The sequence below is a fragment of the Zingiber officinale genome, chromosome 1B (assembly GCF_018446385.1).
Source record: "Zingiber officinale cultivar Zhangliang chromosome 1B, Zo_v1.1, whole genome shotgun sequence".
Lineage (NCBI taxonomy): Eukaryota > Viridiplantae > Streptophyta > Magnoliopsida > Zingiberales > Zingiberaceae > Zingiber > Zingiber officinale.
In genome coordinates this window covers 164,705,738-164,726,563 of record NC_055986.1, presented here as the reverse complement: position 1 = coordinate 164,726,563, position 20,826 = coordinate 164,705,738, and the positions used below count along the sequence as shown (strand labels likewise).

Sequence of the window (20,826 nt, the reverse complement as noted above, 5' to 3'; positions counted from 1 at the left end):
AGAGGCTTTGAGAGATCCCGGTTATGAGATGGCATAGCTCAGTTGTTGGTTGTGGACCTTCCTACTAGAAAGAAGAAGACCCAATTGGGAGGGATTTAATTTGGTCATAATTGTCCAATTCAGATAAGGTCCTTTTCTGATGTTTTTATGGTAATTAATTGCAATCAATAATGTTCTGAAACAAATTGTCTTAAAATTTACAACAGGAGATATTCAGTCAATATTCAGTCTGAATACGTTGTAGACTATTCATTTTTACAGAGATTTGCTATGGTAAGTTCTGTAATAGGGATGAGCTACTTTTATCCTGCTGCAAATCGATCTATTTGTGGTGGTGTTCTTGTCATTGTGCAGAGAATTTGACAACCTTCTCTCCAGATTCATGAATTGTGCTTCAGTTTTATCCAGTAACTGAATCAGGGTAAAGATGTCTACTTATAAGATTAACAACTGTACTAAGGGTTGCTTATAATCCTTTTCTGTACTGTAGATTCCTTTGCATAAAACTTAAATGAGATAATAAAATATCAAGAACTTGAAGTTGCTTCTGGAAATCGTACGTCTTTCACCTCGCTAAACTAGTTTTTGACTTTCTGCCCTTGTTGGTATTTAATTTAATACATATATTATAAATTAAATAATTACACCTGCTTAAGCTTTATAAAAATTATATAATTTTATTTTTTTTTAAAAAATATATATATATATATATATATAAATAAAATAAAATATTTACTTGAAATAAATTAATGCATTTAATTGATTTGAATGATGGCGCTTATTATAAATAGTAATAATTATTAAATTAAATAAAAATATTTTCTAACACAAACAGCTAATATATATATATCGGATTGAGGGACTCCAATCTAATTTTATCCTATTGGCTGTAGCACTAGTGGATTGAACGAAAATAATGCACAGCACAAACACAATATTAGAATGTTAATGCACTTAATATATGAACAAAAACAGTGAATATGATTGCCTCCGGTGATACACGTAGTATTGCTATAATAATTAACGCGTGCGAAATGTATTGCAGGTTATCTGATCTCATATAAGGATCATTATATTGAGAGAAGTCTGGTATGATTTACCTCCCTTTTATATCACATGTAATAGTCCTGAAAGCATCCTACGGTGAGGATTATCATCTTTACTTTTAAAAAAAAAACAATGAATATGAGGCTCCGAGCAATGGTATAGCGGTAAAGCGCTTTTTTAATTTATCAAAGACGAAGTTTTCTTTATGAATGATTCATCTAAGAACAGTGGATTGATAGACCGTCCACTATGAGCGTTTCCTATTATTCTAGTGATCAGTGAAAAACTTCCGTGGGATAAAATTAATTATCATCAGAATTAATCGGCGTAATTTGAATACTTGATGTCAATTAAAAAAAGAATGAATATAAGGTCTTCATGGACTAGCCAAGTTGATATTTTGGATGGTAGATTGGTACATGAGAGTAGGGATCGAAAGGGAACAATCTCTTGAGATAAAATTCCTTTCATATAAAGAGGTTGCTCGGTCGCTATGATTTACTATTTTCATTTCGTTATAAGGTCGACGATGGACCCGGGATATTAATCAGTCAATTCTGCGGGCACCCAATTGCATCATTGCCACCACTACCTCCTTTAAATAAGACTGCAGAGTTGCGCGCCACATCAAACCATGTTTTACGCACAAGGCTAGTGCGGTATCGCTGCTGCAGTCCCCTAGTCCTTACATCATCAGCAGCAGCAGCAGAGCAGCAGCAGGAGCGGAAGAAAGAGGGATCGAGAGAGCTGGAGGAGGAGAGACCGAGCTCACAAGCACATACACAATTCGCCAAAGATGGCGGTTATGCGAAAGGGCCCCTGGATCGAGCAAGAAGACCTTCAACTGGTACGCTTCGTGGACTTATTCGGTGACCGTCGTTGGGATTTCATAGCCAAAGTCTCAGGTTTGAGGGGGGATTAAGGCTAGCTAGGTGGGTTATCCACTGGTGTTGCTGCCTCCGCCATGCTCCCATGCTAATTAACCCTTTTTCCTCCCGCCTCTCTTCTTCCCGTTGACTTTCGCTGTAGGTCTGAATCGGACCGGGAAGAGTTGCCGGCTCCGCTGGGTCAACTACCTCCACCCCGACCTCAAGCACGGCCGCATCACCCCTCAAGAAGAGCGCCTCATTCTCGAACTCCACTCGCGATGGGGAAACAGGCACACATATATATATATATATATAACTCAATATCTCTGTTTTTCAATTTTAAGAATTTATTGTCAAAATTTTTCCTTGTCGCGGTGAAATTGACATTCCGTGAAATCCAGGTGGGCGAGAATTGCCCGGAGGCTGCCGGGTCGCACCGACAACGAGATAAAGAACTACTGGAGAACGCACACGAGGAAGAAGAAGAAGAAGGCCCAGGAACGGAGCCGGAAGCTGGCAGCGGCATCATCCGTGGACCGCTCCGTCAGCCTCAGCGAAGCCGCGTCGCCGGAAGTTGAAGCCGTTCGTGAACTCGACGGCGGAGTAACTGCATGGTTCGAGGAGACTAACGACGGCTGGTACGTGGATCAACTCTGCAGTAATATTTCTCTTCCTGACCCCTCCGTGAGCTTCGGCGAGGAATTCGAGACGTCAATGATGCCTTCTCCTGCGTGGGAGTACGGCCCGTACTCTCTGTGGAAGATCGACGATGACGACGACTCAAAATCATAGATCGTAGCAAGTTACTCAAACATCGTGTAAAATTGTTAGCCTTGCTTAATTGTGTGATGCAACTTTAAAGTTCATCAGGTTGCTGTGATTCTTGCGAAGAAGAAGAAAACAAACTGTACTTGTTTTGTGTTTTATATTTCAGAATGTTTTCTCTTTAATTTCAGTGTTTCATGTGTCATATATAGCAAAAGCATATATTCTTACTGTAAAGCAATCTGTAGTGGTGTGTAATTGAACGGCCTGTTCTTATCCATGCTGGATGAGAAAGCATTTGCATCAAATCAGAATAACTTTGAAATGATGGCAGGGAGGGAATGCATATATACCATCCTGTATTTCCCAGTGAAAAAGAATGTTAAAAAGGCTCAATCTGTGAACTACAATTGATTCTTTTTAAAGGCAGAATATATCAAGGCTTCAATCAATGGAATCTTGATAATGATGATCAGAGTTAGTAGTGCCCATCTTTGTAGCTTACCAAATTTGACTATTTTCTTTTTTCTTTTAAAAGTAAAGAATTTATTGGCTATGATTCATTTGTCACACAGTTGATGAAGATGGAAAATCTAGTATCAGGCAAGATTAGGATTTGGTCGATTACTTTTTAAAGTTAAGAGTTACGAGTTGCTACAGTGGTAATATAAATTAATCCGCTAGCAATTGGTAGATGGTGCTTTTTTATTTTTGTTTTTCCTTTTTTTGTGGTGATCTCTACTGTTGACTGTTCTATTCTGAGGTTTAGTACTCTTTTCTCCTTTTCGATCTCCTAAATTAAATATTAAGATAATGCTCCACCACAATTTGTGGTGATGCGCCCTCTCAGTAAAGAAATTGCAATGACCTTTTATCGGTGTATTTGTGAGTCATAGTTGATGATACGCTAAATCATGCATGCAAGATGGCCAGCCGCCACTTGCTTGCGAAATTGATGGACGATGAGGAGTACCGCACAATCTAGCAAGAGCCGATCTCTGTCTCCTCCCCGTGCAGAGAGTCCATGCTAAAGCTCCAAAGAGCCGGCATGGCATTACGAGATCCAATTCACATTCAGGCCGGGAAGGGCAAAAGATTTCTTGCATCCTCTTATTCGTTAAAAGGTGAAATCTATCGTCTTGATGACTCTCTACGACTGCTCCACATCATTAGAAGGAAGTAAATCAAAAAATCAAACTTAACCATCACATGAAAGTAATTCCTCGATCTTTATAGGAATTCTCAATTCTACAAACCTGTATAACCAACTTAACTATACCCGGCCTCATGCTTCCTCCGTCAAACACTTGGATCAGCTTGATATCTTTGTGTCGAATTCACGGATTAGCTTCGACGCCAAATGTGGGTGTTTAAACGCCAGTGTCTCCACGTTCTAGAGTTTGGAGGGAGAAATCAGGCTTTTGGGAATGCTATTGATACAGGGAGTAATCAGGGTGTCATATGGTTAGGAAAAGGTCAACAAGTCTTGTGGAGATGACAGTCAAAGTTATCTCGACTCAACGCTGAATCCAACTCTGTGTCAATCTCGATTCCAGATCACCTCAACTAATTGGAGCAGCATCTCCGTTGGCTAGCAACTAAGGCGATAAACTATTATTCACTGAAGATACGGACAACGTAGTCATAATTCTCCTAAAGATGTGGGAAAGACTGTCATTTAGTCCAGAAGAGATGAGCAATGTATATGTAATAAACAAAAGAGAAAAAAAAAAAAAGTAATTGCTTTCTTATAATTGATATTAGCATAGGCTAACAAACTTATTTATACATATGATCAAATAATTATATAAAAAAATATTATGATATATATGATAACATATTACGGTACTTATGATAATAATAAATATAAAAATAATGATAAAGATAGTTGTGATTGCAATCCAAACATAGTAAACCATCAATAATTGAAATCAATTTATGATTCTATCCGGAACATAATAAATCTTCTGATTATTATTCTGAACTGTTATCCTTATCATCATTATCCCCCGATAAATTCAACGAGATGTTCAACACGTTGAATTTGGTTGTCAATCTATGAAACCGTTGTCGGGATAACGGTTTGGTGAAGATGTCAACAATTTGATCCTCTGTAGAGATGTATGAGACTGATAATTGTTTAGCTGCTACATGTTCCCATACAAAGTAAAATCTATCTCAACATGCTTTGTGGGAGCATGAAAAATTGGATTTGCAGTAAGATATGTTACTCCAATATTATTACATCATATCTTAGGTATAATATTAGTAGAAAGATGTATTTCTGAGAGAAGGGATTGAAGTCAAATGATTTCAGACATTACATTAGCAACTTCTTTATATTCAGCTTCGATACTAGATAGAGATATAATAGGTTGCTTTTTAGAATGTCAAGAGATAAGATTTCGTCCAAGAAATATTGTATACCCTCCAGTAGAATGTCTGTCTTCAGGCGAGTCGGCCCAATCTGCATCACTAAATGCATTCAACTCCCGTGAGGAATGTCGATATAAAAAGAGACCATGAAGAATAGAGCCTTTGAGATAACAAAGGATCCTCTTAACTCCTTCCCAATGTTATTTAGTGGGAGAGTGCATATATTAACAAGCTCGATTGACGGCAAAAGATATGTCAGGACGTGTGATAGTGACATATTGTAAGGCTTTAACAATATATACTCTGATATATTTGAGAATCGGCTAAAGCAGGAGATGATGAATGTGCAGAAAAGTTGCCTACAACAATCGGTGTTGAGACAAGACATGCACCATCCATCTTAGCCCGTAGAAGGATTCCAATAATGTATTTGCTTTGTGAAAGGAGACAACCATCTAGATTTGAGAAAGTTCAATGCCAAGAAAGAAACGGATTGTACTAAGATATCTAATAGGAAATTCTTGATTAAGAAGATGAAGTAGAGAAGTGATGCCTTCTTGATTGATGCGGTGATTAGGCGGGGCCCCACCTTGCTGTCGCGTGTAAGTCAGAGTCAAGATGGCCAACGGGTGGATGTTGCTGGCCGATCGAGCGAGTTATACACTGATCGAGGGTTGAGCACCGACCCATCATCTTGGGAACAGGAAGTAATCAAATTGACGCTCAAGGGACGCATAAGAGCCAAGCTGAGCGGCTCCCCTGCTCGGCCTAACAGCAGACTTGACATCAGCTGGGCACGCAAACAGTTGTTGGGATCGATGATCGCGGCTAGAGAGGGGGGGTGTGAATAGCCGACCCCAAATCGTTCGTTTCTTTCTACAAGTCGAGTTAGCGCAGCGGAAATAAAACGAATAGAAACGAAAGCGGAGAATAGCAAACCTCAAACTCGTCGATGTAACGAGGTTCGGAGATGAAACTCCTACTCCTCGGCGTGTCCGTAAGGTGGACGAATCCGATCAATCCGTCGGTGGATGAGACCCCGGAGAACCGGCTAATGTAACACTCCTTCTGGGTGGAGAAACCTCGCCACAATGTTTTGCAAAAGCAATACAGGAGTAGAAAGCAGCAAGAAGCAAAATACAATACAAATGTATAAAACACCTTCGCTTACTTGCCTTCTCTTCGACTGGATGAAGCAGCAGCTTCACAAGACGCCTACAACAGCAGGAACCAGCCGATGAAGCTCACACGAAGCTTCAAGCAGAAGCGAGCTCAGCAAAGCTCAAATCACAGCAGTGAAGAAGAAGAAGCAGAAGCTTCGGACAAGAAGAAGAGCAATCGAGAGAGTGTTAGTCCACTGTAGAAGCCCTCAGCCTCTTTTATACTTGCATCCACCTGCGAAGAAGAAGCCAGAAGACAGCAGAAGACAGAAGACCGTTGTGAGCCAACGGATAGTTCTGGACCGATCAGGCTGAAGCCTGATCGGTCCAGGGCACCTCTGATCGGTCCTGGGGACCGATCAGGCCCCAGTCTGATCGGTCCCCGGACCGATCCCACCTCTCTGTAAGAGAGGTGGCTGCGTCTCTGATCGATCGTGGAGACCGATCAGACTCCCTGCTGATCGGTCCCCAGACTGATCAGTTCACTCACAGAAAGTTGGCTCAACTCCTCTGATCGGTCTCCAGACCGATCAGATGACTTACAGAACCCTTCTGTTTGTTATCTGATCGGTCACCAGACCGATCAGATACTCAGGCGTATCGCTGGATCGGTCACCAGACCGATCCAGGTTTAGAGCTCCAGCCCTAAACCCTAAATGGTCCTGAGAACGAGCTACCGAGCCCTCTCTTGACCTAGTCCGGAGAACGAGCTACCGAGCCCTCTCCGACTTCGTCAGGTCCAGAGAACGAGCTACCGAGCCCTCTCTGACCACAATCCGGAGAACAAGCTACCGAGCCCTCTCTGACTTTCCGTGCCAAGTCTCCAACTTGGTCTTCTCCGTGCCAAGTCTCCCTGCTTGGACTTTTCACCAGATGTCTGGTCAACCTTGACCCATCTGGATTTCCCTTGCCTGGCTTCACTCACCAGGACTTCCAAACTGCCTAGCTTCACTCACTAGGTCTTTCCCCTGCCTGGCTTCACTCACCAGGTCTTCCCAACTGCCTAGCTTCACTCATCAGGACTTTCTCCAACTGCCTGGCTTCACTTACCAGGACTTTCCGAACTGCCTAACATCCCAGTTAGGACTTCCCAGTCAAGTATCCGGTCAACCTTGACCTACTTGGCTCTTCTTCATCCAACCTGATCAGACCCTGATCAGTATCTCTCCGCATGGACAACTGCACTTGCATTGTCCATGTCTACACGTCTTTCTGTATTGTCAAACATCTAAACCATGACCAAGGTTTATGCTTGGTCAACTAGGTCAACCTTGACCTACTGGAAATTGCACCAACAACAGTGAGATACTCGCCAAGCATGTGAACGGGGGACTTCATGCCGAGCGGCTATCCCACTCAGCCCGACGGTAGATGACACGGATCGAGGACTTTCAGCCGAGCGGCTCTCCCGCTCGGCGCGACAGTGGACTTTTAGTCGAACGGTTATCCCACTCGGCATGGCAGCAGATAACGCAGGGATATCATAATTCTGGACAAGCGATCATTCCGCTCGGCCAAGCAACAGACACGGCGGGAAATCTTTTGACATTCTTTTGGGAGCTAGTGCCGCTGACAGGCGGCATGGTCAGACAGAGGATCGTACGGCGGAAGCTTCCACTGTCACTTCAGATATATGCTCGGCCCGTTAAGGTACTATATCAGGGACACTTTATTGACATGTCTTTTTAGGGAAAGCTTGAGAACACGTGACCGCTTTAAGAAGCGTGCACACGCGCTACAGGAGCCCTATATAAAGGGGGTCTAGGCATCAATAGAGGTATGCTTTTCTCGTTATTTCTACTGTTGTGCTACAGTTCTCACTTCTTCTTGCTCCGCCGGAGACTGACTTGAGTGTCAAAGGGTCATCATCGGGGGCCCCTTCCCTGGCTCAGTACTGACGCTGCTTGTGTTGCAGGTGGGAGCGAAGTCCACCAGAGGTTAGCAAGAGCGCCACGTCCCTAGCATCCATCTCTTCGACTTTCGGACAGGATCATTGATTATTACCAGTTAGAAGAATATCATCCACATGAATAAGAAGAAAAAGCATAGAGTCGACATTGTACTTATAAAATAAAGAGGAACCAATTTTTGAGCCAGATAACTCTTGAGTGTGTAGCCAACTAGAGAGATGATGAAACCATACACGAGGTGCTTGTTGAAGATCATATAATTATTTCTTCAACTAACAAACATGTGTTGAAAGTTGTGGATGAATAAACTCAAGCGGCTGCTCCATATATACAATTTTCTCAAGATGACCATGAAGAAAGGCATTGAAAATTTCTAATTGACGTATTGGCTAGTTGGAGTTAATAATTATAGATAGTAATCATCTTACAGTTATAATCTTAATAACCGAATTGAATGTATCATTAAAGTCAATACCTGATTGTTGATTGAATCCTTTTGCCACAAGATGAGCTTTATATCGCTCAAGAGAGCCATCAACACGATACTTGAGACAGAAGACCCATTTGGAACCCATAATATTCATGGAGGCAATGCGAGGAACTAAGCACCAAGTCCCATTGCTAAGGAGAGTATCAAATTCTGTAGTCATTGCAGCATGCCAATTTGGATCCTTAATAGCCTATGTAAGCATGTAGGTCCGATAGATTTTGGAGAGACCACCAGAGCCCTTGGAAGGGGATATCGAGTGGCATTTAGTGGACATCGTGCATAGATATCACTCAAGGGAAGTGTGCGCCGAGGAACATCTTCATCAAAACCACTTGTCGCAGAAGGCAAGGGGCTAGGCTGGGAATGCGAAGATGTGATATGTGGAGTATCCAAGGAAGGAAGTGTTGGTCCCTTGTGACCGGCTATAGGGGAGTGAATAGCCTAAAATCAAAAACAAATACCTTTCTCGAATTTTATAGCTTATTTAGCATGAACACTTGTACAAAAAAAATAGTAAGTAAATTAAAAGAAGAGAGGCACAGAGATTTTACTTGGTTTGCAATCAGAAAATTGCTAATCCAATACGTTAAAAATCCACTAAAGTCTCCTTCAGGTGAAGAAGTCTCTTACAGCAGTCAAAACATACAATTACAAAGCTAAACTCAAATAGAATTGACTTAAAGTGTTATATTTAGCTTCTAGGATCAAGGCTGTATGTATAGCCTTGATCGGAGCGCCTGAAAGTGTTTCATGCCCCTGGACATGGATATAATTTTATCTGTGTCACACCAGATCGTGACAATGTGCATTTCGGTAAGTTTTTTGGTTCGGGCCCTTGGACCTAGTCCGTGCACCCAAATCTGGCTAAACCAGCCCACGACCGTGGGCTCATACCCTTGGCGCCTTGGCTGCCCCGGGTGATCCGAGAACCTGAATCAAGGTCAACTCGGAGTTGACTTCCTGTCCGAGTCTTTTGCTCCAGGTGATTTCAGTCATCCGGAATAGGGCTCACCCAAACCCCTTTTCTTGCCTTCTCGAGCAGTCTTCCCCTCCGGCTTCTCGTCCCTTGAAATCATCATGTGTTTCCTTCTCGTCCACCAGTGTACGCTTTCGCAGCATCTCATCCCTCAGACACACCGAGCCTGTCGACTCTCTTGTGTGTCGTCCTTCTCGTTAGCTACATCTTTCGCTCGACTTTCTATGCTCCTAAGTTCCTGCATACTTAGACAAAGGGCATCAAAACATAACAGGATATAACTTGACTTGGTTGATTAAATTAAAACTACCACGCGGTACTTACAATCTCCCCCTTTTTGATGTAAGCAACCCCAAGTTAAGTTAGGGTAAACCAAAAATAAATAGTAATAGAAATGACAAGTACATATTTTGCATCTAAGAAAAAAATATACAAAAATTAATGTACCCTCCCCCTAGACTTAATCTCTTTGTACAAAAATGTACAAAGATTTACTTTCACTAAATTTTTCTTAAAAATGGTTTCTAACCTCAAATAATCATAAGAAATTTTCTGATAATGGAATAGAGGAAGTATTTTTACAAAAAAAAAATGAACTTTCAAAAATTTAATTTTCAAGAATTTTGAAAATTTACATTTGGATAAATAATTCATAGAAAATTCACCAATGATCAAAAAATTTTAAAAATATTTTCTTAGATAAAGAAAATGATAAAGTTTCATAGAAAAATAAATTTTGTAATAAAAAGCACTACAAGATATTTTTAAATTGAAAAAAAAATTGTTAAAAAACATTCATAGAAAAATAATACAATAGTCAAAAAAATTAAAATTTTTTCCAGATGAGTAATGAAATTTTCTTTCTCGAAAAAATTAAATTCTAATATAATTTCTAACAGAAATCATGCAAAGAAATTTATTTGATAATTCTAAGCAAATAAAAAGTATGATATACAAAATATTTAATTTATGCATGATTTTGGAACCCAAAATAGGTTCCTTCCAACCGGGTTAATTAAAAAAAATTTAAGAATGTGCTTTGGTCACAATTTTCTAATTTAGTCCTGATGATATCTAAAATGTTAATTTAATCTATTATAATTTTGAGCTTGTTGAACATGTGAACATACAAGATTTTTTATTTCTATTTTCCATTTTTATCTTATCGAAATCCTCTAATCGATAAGACGTTGCTAAAGTTCCTTTTAACTCATTATTTCCTTTTAATAATTTTTTATTTTTTAATTCTAATTTACAATAACTTTTTGACAACATTTTTATAAATTTAAATAATTTATCTGGAGGCAGAGATTGTACCTGACTTACCTTGTCGATCTCAGATGTTCTCTCTGAAGAGTTGCTTTCCTCATTGCTCCCCCTTCATCGATACTCTTGATGTTCATTTCTGATGAGCTTGCTTTATGACCTTCTTCGTGACTTGACATTAGTGCAAGTCCGGCGTAGGCTTCAATTATTTATTTTGTTGAAGTTTCATCCCATGTCACCTTTAGGTTCTTGTGTCTTTTCTCAGTCGACTTTTTGTCATTTTCCTTGTCCTTATTCTTATTCTTCAGTTTTGGACAGTTATCCTTAACGTGCTCTTCTTCATTGCAGTGGTAGTATCTTACCTTTCTTTTCCTTCTATTACCTTACACTTGATTAAACCTATTAGTTTTAATATTTTTTTTTTGAATTTTCTTATCATAAAGACTGTTTCATCATCATCAAGAGTCATTTTGGATTCTGATTCGTCCATTTTTTCCCTTAAGGTAATGTCGTGCTTGGGCTCTTTCTTCAGATCTGTACATCTAGTTTCATGCATTTCAAGTGTAGAAAATAATTCTTCTAATATACTTACTTATAGATCCTTAGATATGTAATAAGCATCTACTAAGGTTAACCATTCAGGATTCCTGGGAAATGCATTAAGCGCGTACCTTAGCAAATCTTAATTGGTTACTTTTTCTTCGAAATTCATGAGTCCGGTGATGAGTTCCTTGATCCTTGAGTGAAGGTGTGCTACGATTTTGCCTTCTTCTAGTCGAAGGTTGTTGATCTAGTTCTGAAGTAGGTCTCGTCTCACGAGTTTGGTTTCGGACGTACCTTCATGTAGCTCTAAGAACTTCTCCCAAAGCTCCTTTACTGATTCATAGACGCTGATTCTGTTGACTTCTTACAGAGGTAACACGCTCAGTAGATCGAATTCGGCTCATCCATTTGCTACGGAATATGCTTTCTCCTTCTTAGTCCATTGGTATTCTTCTTTATCTTTTGGAACTATAAAACCATATTTTAATATTAGTAATAAATCAAAATCTATTTTGAAGAATACATCCATCTTTCTTTTCTAAATTACAAACTCCCCCTCGAAGTTCGAAGTGTAGATACTTGGTCCACCATTTCTTGTGCTTTGGTCGACGGTTAGTCCTTCTGAAGCATCCTCGCTGTGATACTACTTGTTGGTCTCTTGCAGCCGGCTAGAGGGGGTGAATAGCCTGAAATCAAAAACTAATACCTTTCTCGAACTTTACAACTTATTTAACATAAATACTTGTACAAAAAATAGTAAGAAAATTAAAAGAAGAGAGGCACACAGATTTTACTTGGTTTACAATCAGAAGATTGCTAATCCAAGACGTTGAAAGAAAAATAAAGTCTCCTTCAGGCGGAAAATCCTCTTATAGCAGACAAAGCACATAATTACAAAGCTAAACTCAAATAGAATTGATTTCAAGTGGTGTATTTGTTGGACTGTGTTGGCCGGCTAGAAGGGGGGTTGAATAGCCCTGTAAAAATAAAAAAACAACCTTTCTCGATCTTTCAAATAAACACTTGCATAAATACAGTAAACAAATAAAACAGGAAAGAAGAGACAAAGGGGTTTTACTTGGTTACAACCGGGAGGTTGTTAATCCAAGGAAATTGAAGCGCACTAACTATCTCCTTTAGGTGGAGAAGCCTCTTACAGCATTTAAGCACAATAAATAAAGAAGCTAAACTACAAATTAAGTGCACAAGTGTTGGAAATTCTAATTACTTGTCTATTGTCTAGCTTCTGGACCAAGGCTGTATTTATAGCCTTGGTCGGGCGCCTGGAAGGGTTCCAAGCGCCTGGGAGGAGATAAAACTTTATCCCCGATGCAACGGTCAGCGTCCACGTCATTCTGGATAGAATCAGCATTCCGAGCGCCCGAAATGGTTCCAAGCGCCTCGGACTATTCCGGGCGCCCCAGGTGGGGAAAGTCAACCTCGTTGACTTTTTCAACCTGGGTCTTCTGCTCCAGCTCCGTTCGCCTCGGTCCGGGTCTTCCACTCGCTTGGGTGATCTCGCCCATCTGGAATAAGGTTCACCCGAACCCAACTTCCGGCCTTCTCGAGCAGCCTTCCGCTCCGGCTTCTCGTCCCTCGGAAACGTCGTGTGCTTCCTTCTCGTCCGCTAGCGTACTTATCCGCAGCTCTTCGTCCCTTAGACGCACCGAGCCCGTCGGCTCTCTCCCGTGCTGACCTTCTCGCTAGCTGCGTCTCTTGCTCCCCGAGCAATCTTCCGCTCCGGATTCTCGTCCCTCGGAACCAGCGCACACTTCCTTCTCATCCGCCGGGGTACTCTTCCGCGGCACCTCGTCCCTCGGACGCATTGAGCCCGTCGGCTCTCTCCCCATGTTGTCCTTCTTGCTAACCACGTCTTTCGCTCAACTTCCTGTGCTCCTAAGTTCCTGTACACTTAGACACAGGGTTAAAATACGATAAAACCTAACTTAACTTGTTGATCACATCAAAACAACCTTAGGGCTTCAACAGTATTTAGCTTCTGGGATTAGGAATGTATTTATAGCCCTGATCGGGGCGTCTAGAAGGGTCCCAGATGCCTAAACGTGGATAGAATTTTATATGCATCGTACCGGATAGAGACAGTGTGCATTTCGATAAGTTTTCTGCTCTAGACGCCCGGATCGGGCTGAACTGGCCCGCAACCGTGATCTCACACCCGAGGTGCCTTGGCTGCACTGGGTGATCCGAGCACCCTGACCAGGGTCAACTCTACCTGTACAGGTCTTCTGCTCCGAGTGATTTTGGTCATCCAGAATATGGCTCACCCGAACCCCTTTTCTAGCCTTCTCGAGCAGTCTTCCTCTCCGGCTTCTCGTCCCTCCGAATCGCCTCATGTTTCCTTCTTGTCTGCCAGTGTACTCTTCCGTAGTATCTCGTCCCTCGGACGCACCGAGCCCGTCGACTCTCTCTCGTGTCATCCTTCTCGCTAGTTGCGTCTTTCACTCGACTTCTTGTGCTTCAAAGTTCCTGCATACTTAGACATAGGGTATCAAAATATAACATAACCTAACTTGACTTGGTTGATCACATCAAAACTACCATGGGGTACTTACAGAAAGCAAATTATCCTCATGATTGGATGATGTGTTAAAAGGATCAAAAGGGGATGCCTCAAAGAGTAGCGGAGATGGAGCTGGACCCAAAATACCATTACCTCGAATATCATTTTCCGATAGAGGAGATAGATTTTGTATGCTTGTTGTAAGGGTGGGTGGTACCAAATATATGCTACTTGTCTTGGGAGGAGAGGATGAGCATGCTACTAAGAAAGGGAAGAGAGACTCATCAAAAATAACATACCGAAATATATAAATCTGCCCGGTCGGTATATGTAAGCAACGATACCCATGATGCAAATTGCTATAACTAATGAAAACACACTGTTGTGAACGAGAGTCTACTTTATGTTTAGAGTATGGACGTAACCATGGATAACATGTGCAGCCAAAGACTCGAAGAAAAGTATAGTCAGGAGTTCGATTATAAATCTTCTCTAGTGGACACTTTTGGTCAACCAAGTGAGTGGGAAGCTGATTTATGAGGTAAATTACAGTGCTAACTGTTTCATCCTAAAATTTTCGAGGAACAGATACATGATTAAGAAGAGCTAAGGATGTTTCCACTATATATAGATGTTTTCTTTCTGCGGACTATTTTGTTCAGGGATATGGAGACAAGAGACTCGATGAAGAATTCCACAAGAAAAAAGATGACGATGAAGAGCTTGATACTCACCTCCCTAATCAGAATAAAAAGTAAGTATTTTATGACCAAAATAACGCTCAACTTGGTTTTGAAAACGACAAAATATGTCACGTAAATCAGACTTTCGTTTCATAGGATAGAGGCAAGTAAATTTGCTAAAATGGTTAATGAAAGTGACATAATAAGAAATCTTGATTTGATAGGATATGTGCGAGACCCTAAATATCAGAATAAATTATTTCAAGTGGAAAATTAGAAATATGATTAGATGGAGAGAAAGGTAACTTGTGACTCTTGGCTTCTAAGCATGCCTTACATAAATGAGGTGATGAGGTATATGAAGTAGGTAAACCAAATTGATTTATAATTTGTTGAACAATACAAAAAGAAGGATGACCAAAATGAGTATGCCAAACTGGTTTATTAGTCTGTTCACAAATAAAAGCCTTAAAGGAAGGACATTGAAGATAGTAGAGATCATTTTTAATCTTGTCATGAAGTAAAATTGTATAGTCGTTCTATCTTTTACAAGACAATGATCAGGATGAAATTCAAAGAAAACATTGTTACCAAGACTAAATTGACGTATAGAAAGTAAGTTTTTAGTAATAGTCAGAGCATGATAAATATTGTGCATGTGAAAAGTTTGATTAGATGACTGAAAATAAATGTTTCCATAGTTAACAATTTGTAAACCTGAGTCATCGCCTACCTGTACCATATCTGAGCCACAATAGGGTAAGATTTCTATAATGATGCAATGGACTAGCATGACATGATGAGTTGCTCCAATATCAAGATATCATCCCATAGGTGAAGATTTTGTGAATAAAAGGATGTCAGAATAAATTTATGGTATAACTTACATTGTTACAGACTTACTGGAAAATAAATAGGAGAAGTTCGCTCCTCTATTGATACGAAGAAATCCGGAAACAAATCTACTATAATAAACTTGGTCGGCACCGTGAAGGAGATGCTATGATGTTATTACTGTTGGTGGAAAACAGGAAGGACTACAGAAGAGAAGATCTCCTATAATAAAGCTAATTGCTGTTGAGAGGAGTTAGGATTGCTTGCTGCTGGGAAAAAGGGAGCCTTTTTTTTCTTCCTTCGTGAGCAACAGAGAACTGCAAAGAGAGAAAATAGAGGAGATTTGGAAAAGAAAAAAAAAGCAAAACAAAATACATGTGGGGGAAATTTAGAATAAAAAAGTAGAGAGAAGGACAATTGGGAAGAAAAGAGAAATAGAGGAAAAATAATAGAACCAGTGGAACGAGGAAGAAGCGAAGGATTACAATTCTGATACCATGATAAATAAATATGTAATAAACAAAATAGAGAAAAAAAGTAATTAATTTCTTATTGATATTAGCATAGGCTAACAAACTTATTAATACATATGGTTAAATAATTATATGAAAAGTATTATGATATATATGGTAACATATTATGATATCTATGATAATAATAAATATAAAAATAATAATAAATATGGGTACGATTGCAATCCAAACATAGTAAGTCATCAATAATTGAAATCAATTTCTGATTCTATCTGGAACATGATAAATCTTCTGATTATTACTGCTATCCTTGTCATCATTAAACAGCCATTTATTTTTGAAAATATGGATAACGCCAGCATGAATCTCTGAGCACGTGGAGCATGGTCGCAATTCTATAAAAAAAATAGCTTAATTCTATGGGCATAGGTACGCGCATATACGTATCCACAAACCCTAGACTACTATTCTTCTTTCTTTCTCCTCTATTGGAGACTTACTTGAGCGTCGGAGTGACTACGTAGAGGAACCTTTGGTCGTCATTCTAACAATCTCCTTCTCATTTTCTCCCATTCATGCTCCTGCGAGTCTCTTCACAAGTCCTAATTGTTGCTAAGCGATTGACGACCAAGTCAACACCTACGCCTACTCATCGGTGACTCATTTGTCGACGTTCTCAGGCAAGATCAAATTAGCATCATCTGTAGGATCATTGAGTTAAAACCTGAACTAAGATGTTAAGATGGATGACACTGGCAGACCTAACGTCATCGCCATGGCAAAGGAGGATTTTGACAAGTTGGTTGTTATGACAGTGTATCCAGTGTTGCAAAGACAGTCTCAACAATCAACACCGATTGTGCCCAACCCTCCAACTAGACCCAACCCCAGCTCAGAACCACCGGTTCAATGTTTTGAAACTACCAGTTTTGACGGTTCGGAACCGCCGGTTTGACAGTTCTTAGGAGGTCAACCCTTAATCTTAACCTTAATCGTCCAAGATAGTTATAGTTCACATTTCATAATAGTCGGTTCACTGTTCATGCATGGTTCATCATGATTCACGGTTCATTCACATGCAGTTTATCAAGGTTCGCCACAGTTCAAGATTATTTATTTAAAAAATAAAAATATAAATTCATAATAAAAACGGGTTTGCACTTATTTAAGTTTTCTATGTATCTCCTTAGGTATAAGGAATCAAAGTCCACGTAATTTTTTTACCTTTTTATTGTTTTACCTTATAAAGTAATGTTGTTACTTACTTCCATTTCCTGTTCCCGTAGTATTTGTTCTTTCGATATCAAATTCTTTGACTTCGTCATTTGAAAGTTGCATTTCTTTGATTCTTTTTTCGACTCTAGTCCAATCATCGAGTAATGCTTAGACTTCCAATAAGTCAAGAGTCAAAGTCGATCGTTGTCCATCAAATATGTTACCATCAGCACTAAACATCTATTCCACAGTAACTATTAATACTAGAAAAACTAAAATTTATTTAGCGATCATTGAGAGGGCATGAAAGTTTTAAGTATTCTGTGAACACCACTTTAGGATAGTGAATTCTACTTCACTATTTACTTCATTAAAATCAAAAGAAGTTATAAAATAATTCTCAAATTCTTATGTGAAACTTGAGGATTCTCGTGGGCGTTTCATTTATTCTTTTAATAAGATTTATGTTTTTGTAAGTTTTAAATTATTACTACTAATATTTTTTGCTCAGAAATATTAGGGTTTAATTCAACTTCTAACATATTCCCTTAAACTTGAATCTTCCATACTCCAAGCATGAACCACAATCTTTAAAAATCATTAAATTTGAGTGGCTTTATAAAAATATCAGCAACTTGATCCAAAGTCTTCACACACTCAAGTTCAACTTCTTTCTTTGCAATATATTCTCGAATAAAATGATATCTTGTGTCAATATGCTTGCTACGTACATGAAACATCGGATTCTTTCCTAAACTTTGAGCTAACTTATTATCAATCATGATTCTTATAGCATCTTCTTGCTCCAAATGAAGTTCCTTTAACAATCTTCTCAACCATATAACATGACAAATGTAAGAAGTAGCTACAACATACTCTGCTTCACAATTGGAAAGTGTCACAATAGTTTGCTTTTTTAAACTCCACAAAATTACATTATTTCCTAAAAAGAATATATAAAACTAGTTATGATTTTTTATATCATCAATGTATCCCGCAAAATCACTATCACAATAGCCCGTCAACTTGTAGTTGCTAGAGGATGAATAAATAATACCATAATCAAGAGTGCCTATAATATAACAAAGTATCCTCTTAGCTGCCAACATATTATCAAATTCAGTTGGATTCTTCATAAATCGACTCACAACTCCAACTATAAATAAAATGTTAGGTCGTGTACAAGTCAAGTATCTCAAGCTCCCAATAAGACTTCTAAAAGCAGTTGAATCAATCTTATTTTCTCCTTTCTTCACTTCAGATAGTTGCACTCCAAATTTCATAAGGGTATTAACTGGTTTGCAATTGAACATATTGAACTTCTTAAAAACCTCTTTCACATAACTTTCTTGTAAAATAGAAGTTTCATCCTCCATTACTTTACTTGGATTCCCAAGAAATATGTTATGAGTCTCATGGCAGTCATCTCAAATTCATGACTCATGGCTATCTTGAATTCTTCAATCATTTTTTAATTACTTCCTATAAATATGAGATCATTCATATAAATGCAAATAAGTAAGAAACCCCCTAATCTAGTTCTTTCATATAGAGTGCATACTCATGGGTGCACCTCAAGAAATTATCTTTTTGCAAATACTTATTAAGTCGATTGTTCTAAGCTCTTAGCGTCGGTTTAAGACCATAAAGTACCTTCTTTAGCTTCAAAACCTTGTCTTCATGCCCCTTAATCCAATAGGTTGCTCAATGTAAACATATTCATTAAAATAATCATTAAAATAGGTAGATATAATATCTAATTGATAAATTTTCCCATGATTTCGAATGGCAAGAGATATCAACAAGCGAATTGTCTCCAATCAAGCTATCAGAGCAAGAAATACCTCATCATAATCAATACCTTATTTTTGCTTGTAACCTAGATATAATATCTAATTGATAAATTTTCCCATGATTTCGAATGGCAAGAGATATCAACAAGCGAATTGTCTCCAATCAAGCTATCAGAGCAAGAAATACCTCATCATAATCAATACCTTATTTTTGCTTGTAACCTTTGGTAACAAGTTATGTTTTATATCTTTCTACTTCTTCATTGGCATTTTTCTTTATCTTGTACACTCATTTGACTCCAATAGTATCATGGTCTTTTAGAATAGATACTAACTCCCAAGTATCATTCTTCACAATGGCTTGCATTTCTTCATCCCCGGCTCCTCTCCATTTCTCATCCTCTTTTACTTCTTCAAATCTCAAATGGTCAACATTTGCAAGTAAATAAAACAAACTCATTTCATCAATCGCATGAGTTTCATTATAGATGTCATCAAGATTTTAATATTTTGGTATCTTTTCTCTCGAAGATAATCTCAATGTGATTGATAACTTAGGTGCATGTGGAGTTGTTGGTGGAGTAGATTCCTCTTGGACTTCTTGTTCCACGTCAAAGTAAGGAAGAAAATCATAAAACCCTTCTTCTTCCTTAGAGCTCCAATCCCATAATGCATCTTCATTAAATTATACATCTCTGCTAATCGCAATTCTTCCTTTGTATAGATTGTACAACTTGTACCCCTTGGAATTTTCATCATATCAAATGGAAATAAGTTTCTAACTTCGATCATCAACCTTGGATCTTTCTTGTTCAAGGACATGTGAAAATGTAATGGATCCAAATACTCGTAGATGTGATATAGTTAGTTTCCACTCACTCCATGCTTCTTGAGATGTTACATTCTTCAAGCTCTTTGTTAGAGATCGATTTGAAAGATACACAGCACATGCCACAGCTTTAGCCCAAAACTCCTTACTCATGTCTTTAGACTTTAACAGACTCCTTGTCATATTAAGTATTGTCATATTCTTCCTTTCAGCAACTTCATTTTGCTGGGGTGATCTTAGAACTGTGAAAAGATAACGAATTTCATCCAACTCACAAAAGTTGTTAAATTCATTAAATGTAAATTCACCACCCCTATCAATTCTTAATGCTTAAATTTGATATCTATTTTTTTTTTTAACAACAGCTTTAAACTTTGTGAATGTACCAAATACCTCAAATTTTTACTTCGAAAAATAAACCCATGTCTTTGTATTGAAATCATCAATAAAGAGCACAAAGTAATAGCTTTTACCAAGAGATTCGAGCTTGATAGGACCACAAACATAAGCATGGACAAGTTGGAGTGGTTTGGTTTCTCTTGAAATGGATTGCTTTGGAAAACTTTTTCTTGGATGCTTGCCTAGTAAGCATGCTTTACAAAATTGATCAAGGTGATCAATTTTTGGAATCCCTTTCACCATCTTGTGATCTCCCAAAGCTTTGAGTCCATCAAAATTCAAATGGCCAAACCTCATATGCCAAATTCATGATGAATCCTGGATACATGTCTTCAAGCACATAGGTCCAGAATTCTTCAAGTCCAATAAGAACATCCTATTCTTAGTCATAGACACCTTAGCAACGAAGTTAGAATCTTAATCTCATGGTTAAAGTATACAATCATTCATATGAATCTTGTAATTTCTTTCCAAAAGTTGACCAATACTTAAGATGTTACTAGTCAATTTTGAAACATAATAAACACCACAAAGTACTTTATGAACATCATTCTTTGTTTCAAGAAGAATTGTACCTTTACCTTCAATTTTTCACCTTTGTGTTGTCTCCAAAGATGACAAAGTATTTATTGTTTGTATCAAGCTCCACAAATTTACTTTTATCACCTGTCATATGA

At 38.7% G+C, this 20,826-nt stretch overlaps 1 protein-coding gene across 1 annotated transcript; it reads left to right on the top strand.

Moving 5' to 3' along the window:
- Positions 1 to 1,707: 1,707 nt before the first annotated feature.
- Positions 1,708 to 2,903, top strand: LOC121988759 (transcription factor MYB59-like). The gene is made up of 3 exons (XM_042542364.1): positions 1,708 to 1,952; positions 2,077 to 2,206; positions 2,318 to 2,903. The coding sequence occupies exons 1-3, from the start codon at positions 1,844 to 1,846 to the stop codon at positions 2,706 to 2,708; spliced, it is 630 nt and encodes a 209-aa protein (XP_042398298.1). The 5' UTR covers positions 1,708 to 1,843; the 3' UTR covers positions 2,709 to 2,903.
- The last annotated feature ends 17,923 nt before the right edge of the window (positions 2,904 to 20,826 follow it).